Source organism: Zeugodacus cucurbitae, chromosome 2, assembly GCF_028554725.1.
Source record: "Zeugodacus cucurbitae isolate PBARC_wt_2022May chromosome 2, idZeuCucr1.2, whole genome shotgun sequence".
NCBI classification, from domain to species: Eukaryota; Metazoa; Arthropoda; class Insecta; order Diptera; family Tephritidae; genus Zeugodacus; species Zeugodacus cucurbitae.
Window position 1 is genome coordinate 67,420,911 of NC_071667.1, and position 21,645 is coordinate 67,442,555.

The 21,645-nt window shown below is 33.2% G+C and overlaps 1 protein-coding gene across 6 annotated transcripts in view; it reads left to right on the forward strand.

The window, feature by feature from the left end:
* The window catches only part of LOC105219052 (tyrosine-protein phosphatase 99A), a 356,359-nt gene that overhangs the window by 328,823 nt on the left and 5,891 nt on the right, over positions 1-21,645 (forward strand). For 5 of the 6 annotated variants that reach the window (XM_054226222.1, XM_029044749.2, XM_054226224.1 and 2 more), the window contains 6 exons: positions 1,318-1,457; positions 19,292-19,578; positions 19,647-19,996; positions 20,068-20,234; positions 20,310-20,865; positions 20,943-21,211. In XM_054226222.1, coding sequence (XP_054082197.1) covers positions 1,318-1,457; positions 19,292-19,578; positions 19,647-19,996; positions 20,068-20,234; positions 20,310-20,865; positions 20,943-21,211 — 1,769 coding nt within the window. The remainder of the gene's footprint in view (positions 1-1,317; positions 1,458-19,291; positions 19,579-19,646; positions 19,997-20,067; positions 20,235-20,309; positions 20,866-20,942; positions 21,212-21,645) is intronic. The other variant, XM_054226223.1, reaches the window with a different exon arrangement.

Below are 21,645 nucleotides of genomic sequence, written 5' to 3' on the forward strand. Positions count from 1 at the left end.
GTTTTATTGCCCATTTGTGTGGCACGTTATTTCCTACGCGCTGCTTCCTCCATATCTATTTGCTTTTTAGTTTGCCGCTAAGCCGCAGCTCAGCCATCAGCCCAACTCCTGCAAGCGCTTTACTCCAGGCATACGAGTTGCCATAGTTTCAGCTGAAGCTGCTCAAGCTCGGCTACTGGCCGTTTGTAGCCTCATACATCTAACGGTAGTATATGTACAAAACCGCAACATGCTCCGCTAAAGAGCCAAATAATATGCCTTAATGATGTTTATATGCAAGCAGCTGCGCTCCTGCTTCACCGCTAATAGCTAGCCGAGCACACGCGCATTTCTATTTATTTAATTTCTATTACTTTTTGCTGGCAACCGTCTTCTTTCGCATAAATCTCTGCCATTTCCGGTCATGGCAGCCTTCCGCTGCCGTGTTGTGTTTCCGTTTCACTTAGTAACCGCCATAGACGCCAGCAGTGCAGTTAACTCATCTGCCGCCTGCTCTCCCCTTCGCATTTAATTTATTCTTTCGCTTTTACAACAACAATTATTTCGTACTCTAAATAGCATATTTCTCTTTGTTTGTTGTTGTGGCGACAGTTTGGACATGGATTCACATTTGTGGCAGTTCTGTTGACATTTGCGATTAACCTGACATTGCTTTAAGCACCTTCAGGAGAATTTTGAAAAAGCGTGGGCGGTTATGTATGTATTTGAGAGTGAAACCACAAATAATTAGTATCACTTTTCATGTGGTAATTACTGTTATTTTGGAGGATTCTTAGAATCAAAAGCAAAAATATTTCCATTTTGTAGTTTTGTAATCTAACTAACGGTCTCTAGGGTTCCATTTTACACACTTAATCGCCCGAAGAACTTATTGACATTGTTTCTATATACTAGAAAAAATCCACTTGTCAACAGCCGACACGAGCTCTCTCTGACATGTCGAAATTAAGGCACCATTACCTACTTCGTATTTGCACCGACCAATCATCTGCCCGAGAGTTTGTCTTAAGCTCTATTCCATGTTTCAATTTTATAAAAACAATATGATCATGAAATGACAATATGATCGAGACAAAAATCGCTTGGCGGAACTAAACCAGCGGTTTAGGAAAAAAATAGTCGAAAAAAGATATAGGACAGTGAAGGTGTGCTAAGTCAAAACCAATATGTCACTTAGTGTAAAGACCTTTTTTTGATACAAGAAAATATGTATACTCCAAGAGGCTTCTGCCAATAGCCTTCTATAAATTTTATAAAATTAATAATTTAATTTTCAAAAATAAAATTTTAAACAATTTTGTATTCCTATTTTTTCAGATTTCCCTACATCCCAATTGTGAAAAGATTCAATCTCAGCTACGTCAATCGCATAATGACTATAATCTCGCTGTGCTCGTTGGCATCATATTCAGCTGCTTTGGTATTGTGCTCATCGTAATGGCATTCTTCTTGTGGAGGTAAGTGGTGCTCTTGCATACAAATATTATACTATATACAACTATATCTCTCAATTAAAAGTATTTAGTAATAAAATAATGAGGAGGTGGAAAGAATGAAAGAATAATGAATACATAGAAAGCGTATTAGTGATGGCTAAGCGTGCTTTTGGCTTTTGACTTTTAAATCTATGACATTCAGCTTACGAGAATGTTGGCTGAATATAGTGCTGAATGGTAGGTGAATAAAGCGTTGAATGTCAGCTATCGTTTTCATTAGCTGAATAAGGGAAGACTTGTCAAAGTGCAAAGTTTTCTTTAAGGATTTAATTTAAAATGTCTTTCTGTCTGTAAGTCTTAAATTCGCCTCTAGCGAAAACTGGATTTTAAACAAATTTGCATTTGATTGCCAAAATTCGAATGTATGCACACCAAAGTCTCGATGAATAAAACACAAATATATTACAAAAGTAATTCTTTACATATTAAAATTAAATTTTGGGTACAATTTTTTAAATAAAATATGCTTAGCTTTGGAAATAAAAAATATAAGTGCCTCACCCTCAAAATTAAGTCATTTATATATGCGCTTATATAATTAATAACACTTTCAACATATGCAAATCCAGACATATGTTTGTATAAGTATATATGTATGTGACCCATAATTAGTTGCCATTTCAATTTCACGCACTGTTTCCTTCGATTTGTTCACAGCTGTTCATTTAATGTGAACTTCAAAAACGAATTTCCAGCCACTTATCTTACTTTTCAACGTGTAATATTTCGTTTTTATTGCTTGTGTCTTAGAAATACTTTTAATTTCATGTGAATAGCGTAAAAAAAAGGGGTGGGGGTCTGATAGCACTTAAGGTGTTAAAGTGTGGCACTTCAAATTAGGGAGTTAAAAAAAAAATATGCTGTCTCAAAGATTTGATGACATTCACAGCGAACATTCACAATACATAAAAAAATAAAATTTTTAAATTAGATACCCAAATGGCTCATAATGTTGGAAGAAACCCTCTTAAAAATTTATGATTTTTTTTTCAAAAATTTTTGAAATAATCTTTTATAAAAATCATGTCTATTTAGAAAGTTATTCATTTTATATAATTACATTCTCGCCAAAAAAAAAATTAAAAAAAAAATTAGTATAGCTATATGTGCGCCGAAAAGCAGGCAACGTTTTTACTCAACTCAATACAACTGCGCTATTGACCAGAGAATTTAATCGCATAAGATAATAATATATCTTTAAAATAATTTCAAAAATATATGTATATATTTATACATATTCCAACAACATCAACAAAGATATATACATATTTCATTGCAAAAATCGGCTTACAAAAGTAAATATTTGTCTACCAATAAATATATAATATTATTCAATTAATTTATAGCAAACCATCCAATAAAATTAATTTCACTTATTACTTGCAAATTGTGCTCTCCAAATTGTGTATCCAAATACATAGAAGACACCCTTTGTACACAACACTTTCACCGACAAAGCCAAAGCGTTCAAGCCAAGCCAGTGCAAAGCGAACTCACTTCAAGAATTCAAGTGCTATTTGTATTTATGGCAACTTTCGTAAAACTTGGTTGTTTACAACAGTTTCATTATTTTTATTGCACTTCAACGTTTGGCGTTTGAAAGTGACTAAATTGCGTTTTAACAAAATAAATATAATGTTAAAATAAAAAATAAAATCAAAAAAATATAAAATCACAAAAATAAAAAGTCCCACACAAAATAAATAAATTCACAAAAGTAGACAGCAGAATGAAGTTAAAGCATAAAAATCCCTTCATTCTATCCTTCAGTACAAAGCAGAGCGTTTGGACAAAATTTCAGTGCTTCAGCTCGTCGATTGCTGTGTAAATTGGTGAATGTGGCAAAGAAAACGCAAAATCATCAACTAATTGCATTACTCCTACTGATTAAATACTTTAGAATTACAAATATATATATATACTATATACTTGTATATATATTCATAGAAATTTGTAAGCGAATACGCGTATATATTTGCCTGTCCATATTAGAGTATATACATAAGTACCTTTCTCAGTGGGATATAATAAGAAAATTAAGCCAGCCGTAGAAGTGTACTGTAAATAGACAGCTGCTCCGGCGCAAAAGGTTAAACAAAAGCAAGTGGCTGGTCAGCAAAGAGGTTAGGAAAATATTGCAGAAAGCTATGAAAAAGCCAGGAATTTAAATTAAAGGCTTCTTCAAGAAAAGCCAATTGCGTAATGCAAGCGCTTGTGTTGTTAAAATACACTTCAGTTTTAATGAAAGCCACTTCGCTGGATATTAAATGGGAAAATATAGAACTTATGCTATGGAGTTGAACTAATTAGTGAATTAAAGACGGAATTGTTATGTAAATGAAACGAAAGATGAAAAATTAATTTATATTGCAATAATAAATCAGTGAAAAATCAGTGATTTCTTCGTATTATATGAAAAATAGTGATACAGTTTTTTTTACAAAATTTTAATAATAAAAAAAAAATATTAAATTTTTTCTCACATTTTTCATATCCCTCTAACAGTAACCACTTCATCAACTATATAATATTTAAAGTTATTTACCTCAAAACGAAAAAAAAAACAAAAAACAAATCGCAATCAACTTTATTTTCTTCACGTCATTGCACAAAAATGGCTGCTGCCAACTTTTTCATTTCCATTTCAGGTGGTAAATATTACAGTTTTTTCAACACAGTCTCAACTTTTATCATTGCTTTTACAAAAAACTTTCCAATCTTCTCGTTCTTTTTTGAGGTATTTTTGGTGTTCTTGCTTTGAGATAAGCGTGCCAAAAAAAAATGTTACGAAAGTTGCAAACTCAAAGCAAAACACATGTCCACTCACACACACATACATATGTATATATATTCATAAGTGTATATATGTGTGTATGTTTGCAGAAATGTTGGAGAGTAAAGTTAAAGAACTGTGTGAAAATACGAATATCTGCAAAGTTGCTGTTTGGTCTAAATTTACAAGCAAAAGACTTTACACTGATTGACATTGACAGCTTCAGTTAAGTAAAAAGAGAAGTGTAAATAAAGCAAATCGAGCATGTTTTGATAGCATGGCTCAGTGCAACATGGCAATGTTAATAAAATAAGGAATGCGAAAGAGAATAACTGTTTACTTTGCTTAAGCTCGCAAATGGAATTAGCGAGTAAAATTTAAGGCATTTCTTTCTAAATTGAGTGGGACTTAGGATTTCGCTATTTTTTTTTTTTTTTTTTTGAATGTTTAAAATGAGTAGTTTGAGTGATTTTGCATTTGAATTTTTGAGAATTATATTTTAGACAATTAAATTTGACATATTGATATTGATATATCTGCTTTTGCCTTTTTATCACATTGTCACGTAAATGTTGCCTACATTTAGGCACATGGTGAAATTATAATATATTCCATTATTTTGTTATATTCAGCATAGCAACACTCCGCTTATCGTTGTGCAAAAGAATGTAGCCCACATTTAGGCACATTCCGAAAAGTTCTTCCAAAGGTGAACACGTGAAGTTTCCGAAATCTTAAATATTCAAGTTTACTTTCATATAATGAACAAAAAAACACTAAAATTAAAGCGGCTCGTTTTCAATATGATAAAACTAATGAACCCTGAAGAATTGCTTTAAAAATCGAGTTAAACTTTTCGACTTTTTAACTGCTAAGAAACCCATTTTATTCTCTTTAATGAGTGTTATTTGAAGAAAAAGCATAAAACGGACTATTTCCAAAACAAGAGTCAAGTATTTTTCTTGTAAATTGAATTTCTGGTATTACTAGTAACCGGAATAAATATATTATTAATTTATGGAAATGGTAGTTGATAGTCTACTTAAAAAATATTCTTTAAACTATATGAATTATTAATAATTTTAAATTTAAAGAAATAAAGTAATTATAGTTAGACCTATACAAAATAAAGGTCCCTACGACAGTCGGATTTTGGTTATCAGACTTCTATACGGTGAAGAACTAGCTACTTCGCAGAACTTCTTAAAGTTAGTTGGGGAAATATTTTCTACCGATACAACAACAACAATAAGATAATTTATTTTGCTCGGCAGCAGTTCACAAAATTAGTTGGGAAATCTTTTCTACTGATACAACAACAAAAAAGATAAAATTTATTTAGCTCTTTGGAAATTATTTATTTATTTTCCAACTAAACTCCTTTTATTAGCATTTATTTATCGAATTTAGTCACATTGCATTTTTAATTTGTCCTCATTCCATTTTTTATATATTTTCCTTACTTTTCATATTGCATATTTTTTATTTTTTTAATCATTATCATCCAAATAGAACACTTACTTATTAAATTTCATTGTGCACAATTACTATTGTTAAGCACTTCAACTAAAGAAAAATAAAATAATAAACAAGTCGGCAGCATTGTTTGCGAATTGTCCCCAATCGCCTCGAACAGCTGATCTTACGAGAGCCGCACGAGCGTCAACAGTTCACCACACATTCTACCACTGACGTCATTCATATTAACTTACAGGGGAATATACAAACAGACGCGAATACTCTTACACCAAGCAAAGCACTTTTTTCACGCCATCAAGCAGAAACAAAGAGCAGCCTTAATACACTGAGAGTGGTACAAATGTACGTCAGTGTGTGTTAGAGAGTGCTTGTCACTTGCACTCACAGTTATAAATACTTCCAACACCTTTATAGCAAAGTAATTGAAAAGTTTAATGGAAGAACTAGCTACTACTAGTTCACTTGACTGCTAGCGCTCGCTCGCCCCGACTTCTCATATATCTCTATTCATTTATTGTACCTCATTATCGCCTTTAAGAGCACCTGCAGTGAGTGGCGCACTTTACTCACAATCTCCCAGCGTGTACGCTCTTTTCTTCAGCTGGTTTTCTGGTCCGCTGATAGTCAGCTAGCGAGACAACAGTATGCCGCTGGTGATCGTTTCTCAAATCTTCAACGTGCTTGTTAGTTAACAAACGAAATTTGCGCCGTGTGCACTATCAAGAAGACTCCAACGCTAAACAAGATTCAAGCGCGCCACTTGACACTTTGTTGACTTTGTCAGACGGGTCTGAGTGACGTTTGTAGTGACACTCGAGTGGGAGCGTAGATGAAGTGTGTTAGTGCAGTGTTGTGTTGATTTTAGTCTAATAAATGGCACACTGTTCGACATATCTAACCACAACAACAAGGAATGTAGAACGCAAATTGTAAGCGCCTCGCCCAGCGCCTCACGAAGCCACCCACAGTGGTGAGCCACCAAGTTTGCGTAAAAAGTCGAAATTTTTGTTGTCGGAAAAAGTGTGTACGCACATTTCTATTTTGACATTCCCCTCCGCTGTTTATTATTATTATATTGACTACTTTGTTGTAGTTGTTGTCGGTTTATTGCGTGCGTTGCCATTTTTGCGTCGTTTGTTTATATTTTTTTTTTCCTGTTGGTTTTCTGTGTTCTGCGTGGAATTTTCGTCTGGCGACTTGACTCTCGGGTGCTGGTGTTGGCTGGGTGTATGTGCGTTTGTGTGCGCGGTACCTAAAACTCGCTGTCGCGTGTGACCGGTCGCCGGACCGCAGCGGTGCGGAGTGCACGAGTGCAACTATATAGAAACTAAATGTGACTTTTCGCTTTTGCTCGCCGAATGGCTGGCAACATTTAGAATTGCGAACGCGTCATGTAAACTTTGCTGTTTATTTATTTGTTTATACGCTGCGCTGCGCTGCGAGTTGCCTGGGTTTTTCACTACCCACTATTATTGTTATTGTTTGCTGGGCGTGCAACGTTGTGCTGAATGACGCAATGTTTCATTGTAAAAATACACAAAATTTCCGAAGAAAATTGTGCTGAATTTTGAATGCAAGTGCAATATAAAACCAATAATAATATATACCTATGTATATATAGCAACAAAGATCGGTTGGGAAAGTGTTATGCAAGCTAAAGTGCATAAAACTAAACTGCAACAGTGTTGTGAAAAATTATAAAAAAAGTAATAAAAATTAAATAAAATTGATAAAGAACAATTAAAAATCTAAATAAATTAAAAATAATATTTTTCAAAAATTATAAATAGTATACAGTGCCTACAAAAATTGATAAAAAATTAATTGAAAATCTAAAAAAAAAAAATAAAAATTATATTTTTCAAAAATTATAAATAATATGAAGTGCCTGCAAAAAATATGCTGTTAAATGCAAATAAAAAAAATAAAATAAAAAGAAATAATAAAATTAAAAAAAATATATAAATAATATAAAGTGCCTACAAAAAATATGCAGCTAAATTAAAATTAGAAAAAAAAAATCAAAAATTCAATAGATCTCGTAGTGTCTACAATCCACAAAACATAAATTTGTCTGCACCCCTATGTACAACTGCACATAAATAAATTGCTGTTTTTAAGCATCACAACTGCAGCAAAAATAAATATAAAAACCCATTCAATTCAATTCTGAACGCAATTTCCTTGCTGCTGACACTGCTGCAAAATGACGGAGAAACGTGCGTCTGTTTTAGAAGCTACGCAGCATAAGAAGAAAAAGAAGCGCGGAAATTGGTTCACGTAAGTGTGTCGTTGCCCGCCTGAGTGCGCATGCACTCATAAATTTACATATTTTCTGCATAATTTTTTTTCATTTTATTTATACACAACACATTCTTCTGTTTATTATTTTCTGTTTTTTTTCTGTGTTGTGTCTGGCACTGAGGCCATATTTTGTTTGTGATGGGTCCATAATGCGCTTATTAGAGCATAAAACTATAATTTCATCGCTCAGCCGTAGCATTTATAATTAATTTATGTCATCAATAACTATTACTATTTTGTATTATGTAAATGCCATGGGTGCGCGCAGTAGAGATAAACTCAAATTTGCATATATTACTAGACTAGAAGAGACGTAGATTATAACAATTTTAATACAAAATCTTGGTAATATCTTTATGTTTGTGGAGTGGCTTGTAGGAAAATACTTAAAACTGTAAAATTTAAATTGTTGTTCGTATTTTTTTAATGAAATTTAATATCACCTTCATTCAAAAAATAATATTATATTCCTATTAAATTAATCAGAGATATAACAAATTTGGTTTTTGGAATTAATTCTAAAAGAATTATCAATTTAAATAAAAATGAGAACGAAATTTAAGCCCTAGTACATATTTTAATATTAGGAAGCCTCATTAAAAATGTGTTGTAATGCTAAAATTCCAATTACAACATTTTTCTAACTTTTTGAGAAGCTTAGATTTTATATAATGATTAAGAACAATTTTTTGTTACACCATGTTGACAGAATTTGGTGCCCAAAAGTATTTCATTGCATACTTTTGGGCTAAGAAGCTTCATATAATTTTAGTTTTCAGTCAGCTGATCATGAATATACTAAAAAAATATACAAAAAAATTTAATATTTTATGAATCTTTGTAGAATATAGTTGTTTACATTGATAGCAAGAAAAAGATATTGTATTCAGCCTAAAAGTATACAAAGTATATTATTTGCATATTTTCAAATTCAAATATATCGGGACAATTTTTATTACAAATATTTCAGGAAAACATATCCAACAGTTAATTTAAATTATAGTAATATTTTCTTAATTTATCAATACAAGTTTGTGAACGGAAAACCTTTTTTCATACTGAAAAAATATTTGAATTTGAAATAAAAAATTTTTGGAGTTAAAAAAGAATTTGAATCACTGAAATGTAATATTTCGAAATTACGCAGTTATTTCTTAATGAAAACATTTTTCAATAACAAGTAGCATACCTTTAGGTTTCATATATGTATATGAGGTGCATATATTTAACCATTTTTTCATTCAACATTTTTTGAAATCATATTAGAATATGCTTTTGTTACAATATAAATAAATTTAGTATTTTTTCTCACAATATTATACATATCCGCCTAAATGTAGGCAATATTTTTTATGTTTTATTATATATCATCATTTAAGTTTCCAGCTTTAATTAATAAAAGCGCTCAAGTGGAAAATTTTATTATTTAAGCTCAATTATAAGCTAGGTAACGCTCCAAATTGAACTTGCCTCATTGTAACCCCTTAAAGTTGCACTGAACGCTAATAGCTTCTAATAGCTTTATCGCCTTCAATTAATGATTTGTGTATAACAGACAATTTGATACGCTCTGCTGAGCACCCTTTAATTGCCATAATTCATCATTAAGTTATTAACACCAAGCGAAAGTCATTAAAAAGTTCACTTTCCGATAATACTACGAACTTATACTGTTACATATTTATTCAAATTATTTTTCACACTATCTATATAAAAAAGTGTTTAATTGTCTATTGATATCAGCATTGACATATATTTCGTAATTTGCAATTCAAAATGTCTGCTATAACAACAATTATATATGCCTACCGTCTACCGTATTTCCTGTAGTTTCTATTCATAATATCCCTTAATGATTTTAAAATTATGAAAAAAGATTGAAAAAAATGAAAAATTTTCGAACTAGACATACCAATTTCTCATACAAACATACACATGCACTTATACCCATTTAGCTGGCAAAGTAACCACTTAAGCTATTCTTCTATTCTGAATTACTTATCATTTGTATGCACTTCCAAGTATTTCCACAATTTCTTTAGCAAACTCAAAATATCCGTTCATCCGGTAATATTATAATTCACCAAGCTGTATGGACTTTTGCGTGACTCATTCTGACTATTTGCACCGCATATGTACAAATGAACTCGTGTCACGTGACAGCGAAGAGACAATATGTGCTGCTTAGCTACGCGAATTCACCTAGCATGTCGATATTAAACTCAACGATAAATATTATTATACGAAATAATAAAATTTCCATAGCAACATTTAGGCAGGTGTGAGACTAAAATATGCGAGTGTGTTGGCAATGTTATCCGACCCTCAGCTGCTTGTAATATTAATTATGGCAATTCATAGCAGATATGATAAGCTGTTTATTTTTTAATTTGCTTAAAAAAAAATCGCGTCTGTATTTAGAGCGTGTTTTGACAGATATTCGCGCACAAAGAAATACATATAATATATATGTATATTAATAACTAAACTAGCGGCTTAGAGATAACAAGCTAAATAAATACTCGTATGCAAATATATATTTACGAGAATTAATTTGTATATATATATATATACATATGTACTTTTACTCTTAAATACATATATATACATTTGTATATCTACTTAATAAATACTGTTGTCAGGTAGAATTCGACGAATGTACTAAATATCTATATATATATATATATATATATATATGTATATTCGCAGTTGTAAAACCATATTCTTATTTACTTGTTATTAACACTATTTACGTAATTTTGTTTTTGCAATTACTTATTTTACTAAGAAGAAAACAACAATTTTAATGCGCATTAACTAAACGAAATTTTGATAGCAAAACAAGACAATTTAGAGAGCAACAAATGAAATTTGTTTTTATTTTATCTAATTGTTGTTGTTATTGTATTCGTTCTACAACTTTGCTTCCGCCATTTTCCAATAGATGTTTCTAGGGTCAAGCACTGGTCGATAAAATCGATTAAATCGTTTTATATCGATCTTGGACACTTGTGTCAACATTAACCCAACAAAATATTTATAGAGATCTGTTTGGATCCCAAACTTATTCTCAACTGAAAAAACTTCACTTTTTGAGCCGAATTTTCGATATTTGCGAGAAAATTTTGCTTTTCTTTTTTAATTCCAAGAAAAGTGCGGCTGCGGTAACATCGACATTTGTAACCGTTTTTATACCAAAAAAAATTGTAATTTACAAAAAAAAGGAAGCAAAGTTGTAGAAAAATATTTGCGAAACTCAAGGTATATATGTATTTCTAAATATATTACAAGCTGCTATATATGTGAATATGTAGATAAGTATATATTCAATCAAAAGGGTATGTCAATATTTCGTGTTCATTTCGTTATCAAATACGCACTTGCAAAATCACACAGCGCGATATCTCTATTTGCTCTACATATACATATGTGAGTACACATATGTATATAATATGTATATTATTGTCACTAACAAAAAGAAAACCACTAGAAATATCAGACAATATGCGTAGATAAAAATGTTTACGACTGTCGTGTATGTATATATTTTTATTGAGTATATATACATATATTTGTATTACGCACATTTACGAGCACCATATACTCCCCGGCCGGTGTTCTCTCTCACTTTCAGGCACACCTACATACATATAAATAATAATATATATATAAATACAGTTATGTTTGTATGCGCGTTCCAGCGCTTACCTTGTCAGCCGCTGATAACGATAACATTTGTTTTTTTTTCATTTTTCTTCATATCTTCTGCGTAGCTTCGCTTGTAAAAATTTAATTGCAATAATTTGTAATGCGTTTTTGTAATACTTCAGAAACGATTACTTGAGAGTTGCTTGTTCCTTGTAATGTGAATAAAAAATATTTTTAATTGCAGATAAATGAAAAGAACGGGTTAATAAGATAGGGGGTAAATATTAGGTGTTTTTATGAAAATAATAAGCCTCTAAAGCTTTTCAAAGCTTCCAGGGTCTACATTTTGCATAAAGACATCTACTACTTTAGAAAAGCTAACTTCAGATGTCGCAAGAAACCATTCCAGTATCAACTTTAATTGATTAGTTTAATATTACTTTTTTTATAAAAAAAAGTCTAAAGAGCTTTTATTTTATTTTTTTCATGCTTGTAACTTTTAAGAAAAAAACATCTAAAAGCTCACATTTATATTATTATTAAAAGCGCACTAAAATTATATAGTATGTGACTATCCCATTGGCTATTCGTAGCTGTATCCATTATATACAATATATCAAACACTACTACACATAAATAATAATCATAAGACATAACAAAGTTATTAATTGAAATGATAGTTCAGCAAAGCTTTACCTTCCCATAGAAATCACTAGCAGAACAATAACATAAACCCATCAAGAATTACAACAAACAGTCGCATGTGAACGAAATCCTATGCAAAAGGCGATCTTTACTTCCTTCCTTGCCTACACAGACACACATACATAAAAAGTAAATCAAATATTACCACACTCAAAGCCCTAGTTGACAAGAAATATTTCCTTAAGTACTGCCAAACCACGAAACATTTACTTTAAACACTACACTTATGTAAATGTACTCGAAACCGACTATTTTACTCTACCGACAACTGACAGTAGCTAAGAATAACTTTATTGGCGGTTCCGTGCAGCAAAACCGCAAAATGCGGCAGATTACTACTTTGATTTGCGCAAATACAACAATATATAGTTATAATTAACGATGTATGTGCGTGTATATGTGTCATACTTGCTTAAGTATCGAAGAAGACAATGCTAACCAAAATATGCATTTTCATTTTGTTTCATTTGGCAACGGTAAATGACTTTAAGTTTTCCAACTAACCTTGTGTTTTTCACACACACACACAATTCCGCACGCGCAGCCTCCAAGCTCTCATCTCCACTTGCCATCCACCCGCGTGCTCTTGGCTTATAAGCCAGCTGTTGTTATCTTTTTCATAATTCTTATATAAATATTTATGTAAAAACTTTAGTTTCTTAAGAAACTTTAAGCCAAATGGTGCGAAGTAAAACTTTTGATTCCATTGTTAAACAGCTTAACAGTTATTAGTTCATCAATTGTTGAGCTTAAAAGATTAGCAGCTTACTACACAGCTTTCGGTTTAAGCTGCAAAATAATAAAACTTATATGTTCTTGTTGGAGTAAAACGTATTTGGTTTGAGGAAGAATAAAATTGGAAATGTAACAATGTTGTTAACGGTACCCTAAAAGTGCACTAAGTAAACTGTGGCGCAAAGTAACGGAGTTTATAAGTTATTTATTTGCTGGAAGAGCATTTTTTTTGTTGTTTTTTTGGTTTGGTGTGCATAAGTTTTGAGTTGTGAAAACAATTTGGTGATTTTTTTATGCTGAAGTTTCAAATCTAGAATTCTATTAAAAAAAACTAGTTGTGCGATTTTCGGAAGCTCAAAAGTGAAGTGAGAATAATATTAAGAACATAATTGAGAGAAGCACTGGGCAATACCAAAATTTTCTCATCACATTTTAACTCTCTAATTATTTTTTCAAAGGTTCGAAGTGTGTTAAATTTGATTATTTTTCAGAAATGTCTATTAAGCGTTGCCACTTGGCAGAAAAACATGAATTATTTATTACGCAAAAAATTTTACTTTGCAAACACATTTAATTTACAAAATTCTCCTTAACTCTTCAATTATTAATCTTAAAACATCCGATTACTGTGTACATTATTCCGAGCAAAATAATAAAACTAAATCAATAAAGCAACAAAATTGCATAGATTTGCATAACAACTGTATTGACTAGTGTGGCATATATGTATATTTTACGACTTTCTGTGCTAATGATATTTAGCAATGAACGCTGCTTTCTCAGAAATACAGAAATCACTTACGAGTTGCGCTGCATATTTCGCAGAATTGATTTTTAAACGATAAATAAATTTCAACAATAATTTGAGATAATACCGTCATAGGTGGTTTGCTTAGCTCGAATTGCATGCACAGCGTGCTTATCTGTCAGTTTGAAGTGCAGCGAGTTGAAGGTCATAGTGAGCGCTGTGGGGAATTAGTGTTTCAACAATAATAATTTACAGTTAATATTCGATAAAAATCAATAATAAATAAGCAATTGGCTGTTAATATGCTTGTGGATTAAATGTGAAAATTTCCAATTCTACTTATCATTTTTTTTCTCGGAAATTCTTTGAACAACATAATTTTTAGAATAAAAATGCTAATGGCAAAAATTCACCAACTACCATACACACATACAAACACATTGATGAACAACTTCAACAGACAACCACCATCCCATTGCAAGCAGACATACATACACTCACACATATTATACCTCAAGCGCACAATAATGGCGAAAATTAAAATGCAAAATATGAATGAGCGCATATTCGGCGGAGATGGGCGCCATACAAAAGCAAATTGTTATGAAAACTCATATGCAGGTGAATACATGTATGTGTGTATCTGTATATTGGTGTATGACTGAAAATAAAACGCTGCAGCGCAATTGGTGGCGGGGAGCGGAAAGTAAATGAAAGCGATTTTTATGCTAAATTACAACTTGGCAAACTGATATGCAGATCAGCGTGTGGAAGTGAATTTTTTACGCTCGTTTATATGCACATGCAAATACAGCAACAACAACAACAACATATGCAAAAATATTCATAACCAACCAACACACACACACCTGTACTCATACACACACAAGCGCTTAAATACAGTAACTTATATATTTGTGTGTCTGTCTGTGTGCTAGCGATTTAGTATGCACATTATCCTTTCATTTTTCGGCGCACATAACTGTATGTGCATACAAAGCGATTTAAATGCGAAATTTGCCACATTTCAAAGTTCTGGTGCCTGAGTGTGTGTGTCTGTATGTAGTTGAGCGCTTGTAGCGCACAAGTGATTGTTGAGTCAGGCTATGCATTATTTAAATGCTTCTGAAAAAAATAGCTATCATACAAGTGTGCTGCTTAGTAGTGTTGCCAACTTTTTGTACCTACTAAATTTTTTGGTGTAGGTACTTAAGCATTATAGTTAGTATGACAAGGTGTTAAAGCAGTGGCAAATGAAATGCATGTGGACTAGTTGGTAACTAGTTACATGGATTCAAAAAGCTTCCTATACGAGATGTTAAAACATTCTTTTTGTAACGTTTGATCAATTTTTGCACTTGTGTTGGTTGATTTACAAATATAAGAATTCAATTGAGGTTGGAAAATATGATTCCTTGAATTTAATATTATTGAAATATTATTAATAATATTAAAAATAATATTGAAATCATTACAAAATCAATTATTTCTGATAAACATATAAGCGTAAAAGCTATTTAAGTCCAAAAGTTATATAAAATCAGTTTACATTGGTGAATTTCCAAATTTAATTATTTCTTAATGTTACTCATACGCACCGTAGGTCAAGTATAGGTATACATAAAGTGAATACAGTTGAACTACCCTAACTCGAATCACTATAGTCCTCAAAAAAACTTCGAGTTAGAGAGACTTCCGAGTGACGGAAGGTAATTTATATGAAATTTGACTTCTATTGCCAATTCAAGAGTTCGAGTTATGGAAGTTCAACTGTATATTGAAAGACGATCGCCTGTTATGACTGTTTTTCGGCGCTTCTTAGGTTTTCATTTTAAAATATAATACTTTAAATTCAATAATAAATGTATTTTTCCAAAACAAAAAAAAACACTGAAAAAATATTTTTAAAAAATATTGCTTGAAACATTATTCATTTTGAATTTTTTTTTTTTTTTAATAGTTTATATATCAAAATTGTATATTTTATAATAACCAGTGATAACCAAAACACTTGAAATTTCATCTTACACTCACTCCAGAGCTTTATTATAGTAATGATAGTTGTATTGCAACAACTACAATGCATATTTCGCTTAGTAAGAGTAACAGAATAATATGTAATATACGCTTTTGACTTCAATTGTACGATTTCAAAATAAAAAAATATTCACCACACTATGGTGAGTTTAGTGAAATTAATTTATTACTTTTTGCTGTTGCCTTTGCTTCTAATTAAGTTGATTTAACCCATATTTATGCTTATCATTTCTTTTTAATAAATTTAGTTTTGATGTTTTCGTTTAATTTCCAAAATAGTGAAATAGAATGTTAAAAAAAATTAATTTTTGATCACAGTTCTCACTATACATACAAATATCTGAACTTAGTGACTATTCGATGCTAAAAACTTGAACTTGAAAAAATGCTCAATAACTTGCAATAAACTCATATATACACAATACTTACATACCAAGGTGAACCATGTCGTATGCGTAACATTCAGTCAATGGCAGCTATTAAATAAAAAACATAAATATTAATGAAATCCAATGCTGTGAAATCCACATTTCAAGTAATATAAATGAGCTATGAAAACTTTTGAGTAAACATTACACTTGAACTCTGCTATAAATTACAACAAATGCATTAGTTATTTAAGCATAGGAGCCACCTCTGTAGCATTTTTCAAATTTTATTTGACAGGCACTCACCTAAACACCTGACAACAACTAAATCATTATAAATAACGTTTGATGCGCACAGCTCAGCGAAAACTACTATTTGTATCCATGTCAAATTAGTGCGGTCTCTCAGGTTTAACACGCCCATTTCGGCGCTTGTAATGAGCCGAAATATGTAATGACTCCGCTCTACATTTTGTAATTTTTATCACTTAATTACAGTGGGTGTTGGTAAAAATGGCTGCTTGGAAAGCGTAAAGCCATAATTAACATAACCAAATTGTCAACCCGAAAAAGGGCTAACAACTCTACCACCCGTTGCACACACACGCATACACTTTGATAGGTGGAATGAGGCATATTTTAAGGCGCATAATAAATCAGTAATATTAATTTGTACATTTTGTTGGTAGTGGTGAGGTGGTTGTTGTGGCACTCCCCGCTTTTGTGTCATGAATCCTCACGAGTCCTGTTTGCATTTTGTTCTAATTTACTCCTTACAGCGTTACACAAAAGCGTAATATAATGCGCATTGTGGGCATTATAAAAATTGAACTACACTAATTGCAACTATTTTTTATAATTTTTTTTTGTTATTGCTTTTATTCCATTTTATCCGCTTGCTGATAAAAACTATGATATACCATTCAATCCACTTTCAACATTATCAGCGTTTTTCTCCCTCATTTAATTGAGTGCTTAGGGAACGCTTTACCCAGTAATTGCATTTATCCATTTTTATTTACAATTTTTTATTTTTTTTATTATTTTTTGTATTCACTCATCTCTTAGCTGTTGCTATTTTATAAATATTTCTGCTTTCTATGCACTGCTCTTTCATTTCATATTATAAAAAAATTACACTTCATTTGCTAAAAGCGCATTCATAGAGCTAGCTTTGTAGGCTATTAACTCACCGCCCATTAATACATACAAACAATTATATAAATATATAATAAAATATACAGTTATATGCATTCATGCACTACACAGTTACACAAGTATGATTTTTAATAATTTTTTTATATTTTTTCCGCGCCATTTTCCATCATTAGCACTTCAGTATAACAGGTGGCAGCACAAACACATGCACACAATTATTTATTTACATATTTTATGATATTTCGCTGTGTGGCAGCATTTGTTGCAAGCTTTCCTTCAGCACCACTATCAATTTAATGGCATTTAATTTGCGCTAAGTACACCCATATCAGTGTGTGTGTGTGTGCGTCACTTTTTTATAATTATTACGGTTAATAAACTAAGTCAAGCCTTTATTGGTTCATTGCTTTATTGGCTACTTACGTAGCGTACGAGCGCGCACTCCATGTGCCATTCAGTTGAAATAATAAATATTTGCATAAATACTCGCTCGCTCACTTTGATGTTGCATTCATGTTGCCATTGCGCAGCCCATTAAATGCGCTACATTAACCTCGCGCATAAGCAATTAATTAAAAGGGAATAATATAAAATCAAATATAAATCGAAAAGCAGACACAATTACACGCAGAAAGATAAAAGACATCACAGGCACATCGTCGAGAATTATCAATCACATCATATAGAACACAGTGATATACTCTTATATAATATATAAAACAAAAATGTGAATACTTAGTATAATGAGTAGAGGTTATTCACTTGCCGAGTGCGTTGAGTGCTGTCTCTTGTGTGTTGATTTTGAATGCAGCACTTCAATATTTGCAGGTCAAATATGTGGAAAATTTGGACAAATCTGGAAGGTATATCCCAGACTCGCCAGCTCTATTTAATTTTACCGCTATCCATACAAATATAAGCGAACGAACGCGTGATAATCTGTTTACTAATCCATCGACTTCTAACAAAATTGAATATTCTTGCATTGTCCTTTGGAATTTCAGTGGCTTGACGGACTAATATTAAGATCCAACTGTGTTTTTTTGCAGTGATATTCAACTCAATACAATGCAGTGAATCCTCAATATATTCCCCCCCTACTCTTGACTAGAACTCCCCAATCATACCTCTTAATAAGATTTTTATTTTGTATGATGAATCAATACAAATTAGCGTTTTAATCGAGTAAAGGCTGGTTAATTGATCAATTAGCTGCTGTGTGAAAAGGCTATTACCAACGTCTTATGAAAAACAAAAACAAAAATGTGCAACAGCTGATCGATTACCGAGTAGCCGGCAGTGTGAAGTGCAAAAACTGGTTTCTCAATCAAAACTTTAATTTGTCTATTAATTTGGCTGTGTGAAAAGACTAGGAGAAAAGAACCATTCCTGACTGAGAGCGTATTCCTACGACGGACAGATCTATGCAACCGGAACGAAATTTTTATCCGATCAAGGGCTCTGGGCTCGGAAGCATACTTCTTAAGAAAATTTTCCAAAAGTATCGTAAAATTGGATTTCAATACCCTACTTTCTCAATAATTCCTGCCTGAGAATGATTTCCAGACAGACAAAGTCTACGTAATCGGGACGAACCCAGATTATTATCCGTCTAAAAATCCGTCATGCGACCGAGGTCACGAAACAATTTGTTAAAAGAAAGCTAGTGCATAAACATAAATTATGTTCATTGAATTCCTGATTTAATAAGAGCTCAGCGGGTTTTAAATAAAATAAAAATATACTTAGCAGTATTTTAGTGACCAATAATTATGTTCAAATTACATTTTGAATAATCGCAATCACTTTTAACACTTTCTCTCCGTTCTCTTTCTTCCAGCAGGAAATGCTTTCATGCCGCCTACTATTACTTGGACGACCCGCCACACCATCCCAACTTGCCGCAAGTCGATTGGGAGGCACCCGTCGAGGTGGCTGGTGAAATACGCGCCGCTGTACCGGTCAACGAATTCGCCAAACATGTGGCCTCGCTGCATGCCGATGGCGATATCGGCTTTAGTCGTGAATACGAAGCCATACAAAACGAATCGATTGAAGACTTACCCTGCGAACATTCCCAGCATCCAGAGAATAAGCGCAAAAATCGCTATCTCAATATCACTGCCTGTAAGTTGCAACATTTAACTGTTATTAATAAAAAACTAATATTAATTACACCTCAAACTTCGTTACAGACGATCACAGCCGCGTACACCTGCATCCCACACCCGGACAGAAGAAGAATCTTGACTACATTAATGCCAATTTCATTGATGGCTATCAGAAGTCGCGCGCCTTCATCGGCACGCAGGGTCCACTGCCAGACACGTTCGACTGCTTCTGGCGCATGATTTGGGAGCAGCGTGTGTCCATCATTGTGATGATCACGAATTTGGTGGAGCGCGGACGTCGGAAATGCGACATGTACTGGCCGAAGGATGGTGTCGAGACCTATGGCGTTATACAGGTGAAAATGGTCGATGAGGAGGTTATGTCCACCTACACAGTGCGCACGCTGCAAATCAAGCATTTGAAGGTTAAACAGGTATATCTCAAATGTGCACGAGAGCACTCGCTCCCTCTGGAATCATAATTTAATATATATATTTTGTATAGTTAAAGAAGAAGAAGCAATGCAATGCGGAGAAAATCGTCTATCAGTATCACTACACAAATTGGCCCGATCACGGCACACCCGATCATCCACTGCCAGTGTTGGACTTTGTGAAGAAATCCTCTGCTGCAAATCCCGACGATGCGGGTCCCATTGTGGTGCACTGCAGGTGAGTCACAATTCATATAAGACAAATTCGAAACCACTAACATCATTTTCTTTTATTTCCGCTACTCACTCGCAGCGCCGGTGTTGGTCGTACGGGCACCTACATCGTCTTGGACGCCATGCTTAAGCAAATCCAACAGAAATTAGTCGTAAACGTATTCGGTTTCCTGCGACACATACGCATACAGCGTAATTTCCTCGTACAAACCGAGGAGCAGTATATATTCATACACGATGCGCTCGTCGAGGCGATCGCCTCGGGCGAAACGAATTTGCGTACGGAGCAAATTGAAGAACTGAAGAACTGCACACCCTATCTGGAGCAGCAGTACAAAAATATTATACAATTCCAAACGAAAGACATACACATTGCATCTGCGATGAAGCAGGTGAATTCGGTGAAGAATCGTGGTGCCATATTCCCCATTGAGAGTAGTCGTGTCCATCTGACGCCCAAACCGGGTGAGGAGGGTAGCGACTATATAAATGCGTCGTGGCTGCATGGTTTTCGGCGTTTACGCGATTTCATTGTCACACAACATCCGATGTCGCATACCATGAAGGATTTCTGGCAAATGGTGTGGGACCACAATGCGCAGACCATTGTGCTGCTGTCCTCGTTGGATGAGATTGTAAGTGGCCGAGGATTTCTATTTTTTTTTTTATTATACTAACGCTTCTCTTTCTCCTCTCACTCACTTAATAACAGAACTTCGCACAATTTTGGCCAGATGACACGCAACCCATCGAAAGCGATTACTATCGCGTCAAATTTCTACGTAAAACGAACAAAAGCGATTATGTTAGTCGTGATTTTGTCCTACAATCGATACAGGATGATTACGAGCTAAATGTAAAGATGCTGCACTGTCCCAGTTGGCCGGAGATGTCAAATCCGAAGAGTATTTACGATTTCATTGTTGATGTACACGAACGTTGCGCCGATTATCGCAATGGACCAATTGTCGTAGTAGATAGGTAAGATATTCATATACACAGTATATATACATGGCCTCGCAGTACCCTTGTAGGCACACGATATCACAGAAATCTGTATAGAATCCCTGCTCAATCACTCTTTTCGTACCGTTATGCCATTGGAACTCTACTGTAGTAAGAAAATTTTGTTTTCAGTTACATTTTTGAGCTTTCTTTTGTAATATGGGTGCTATAGTTGGCTTAACCACAAAACCCTAAGGCTTTGAAGCAATGGAATCAATCTTTAGTGACTCATTCGAGGTCCAAATACGCTATATCTCGTGTAGTTAATATTGATTGCAGATGTATTACTGAGCTTTCTTAAGATCAAGCCTTACGAATGTGGCTTGAAACAAGTAAGAACTCTATCAAATCGTAAGATGGATAAGGTTCTAAGGATTATTCAGTGTCAAACTATAGAGAAATTTCATTGC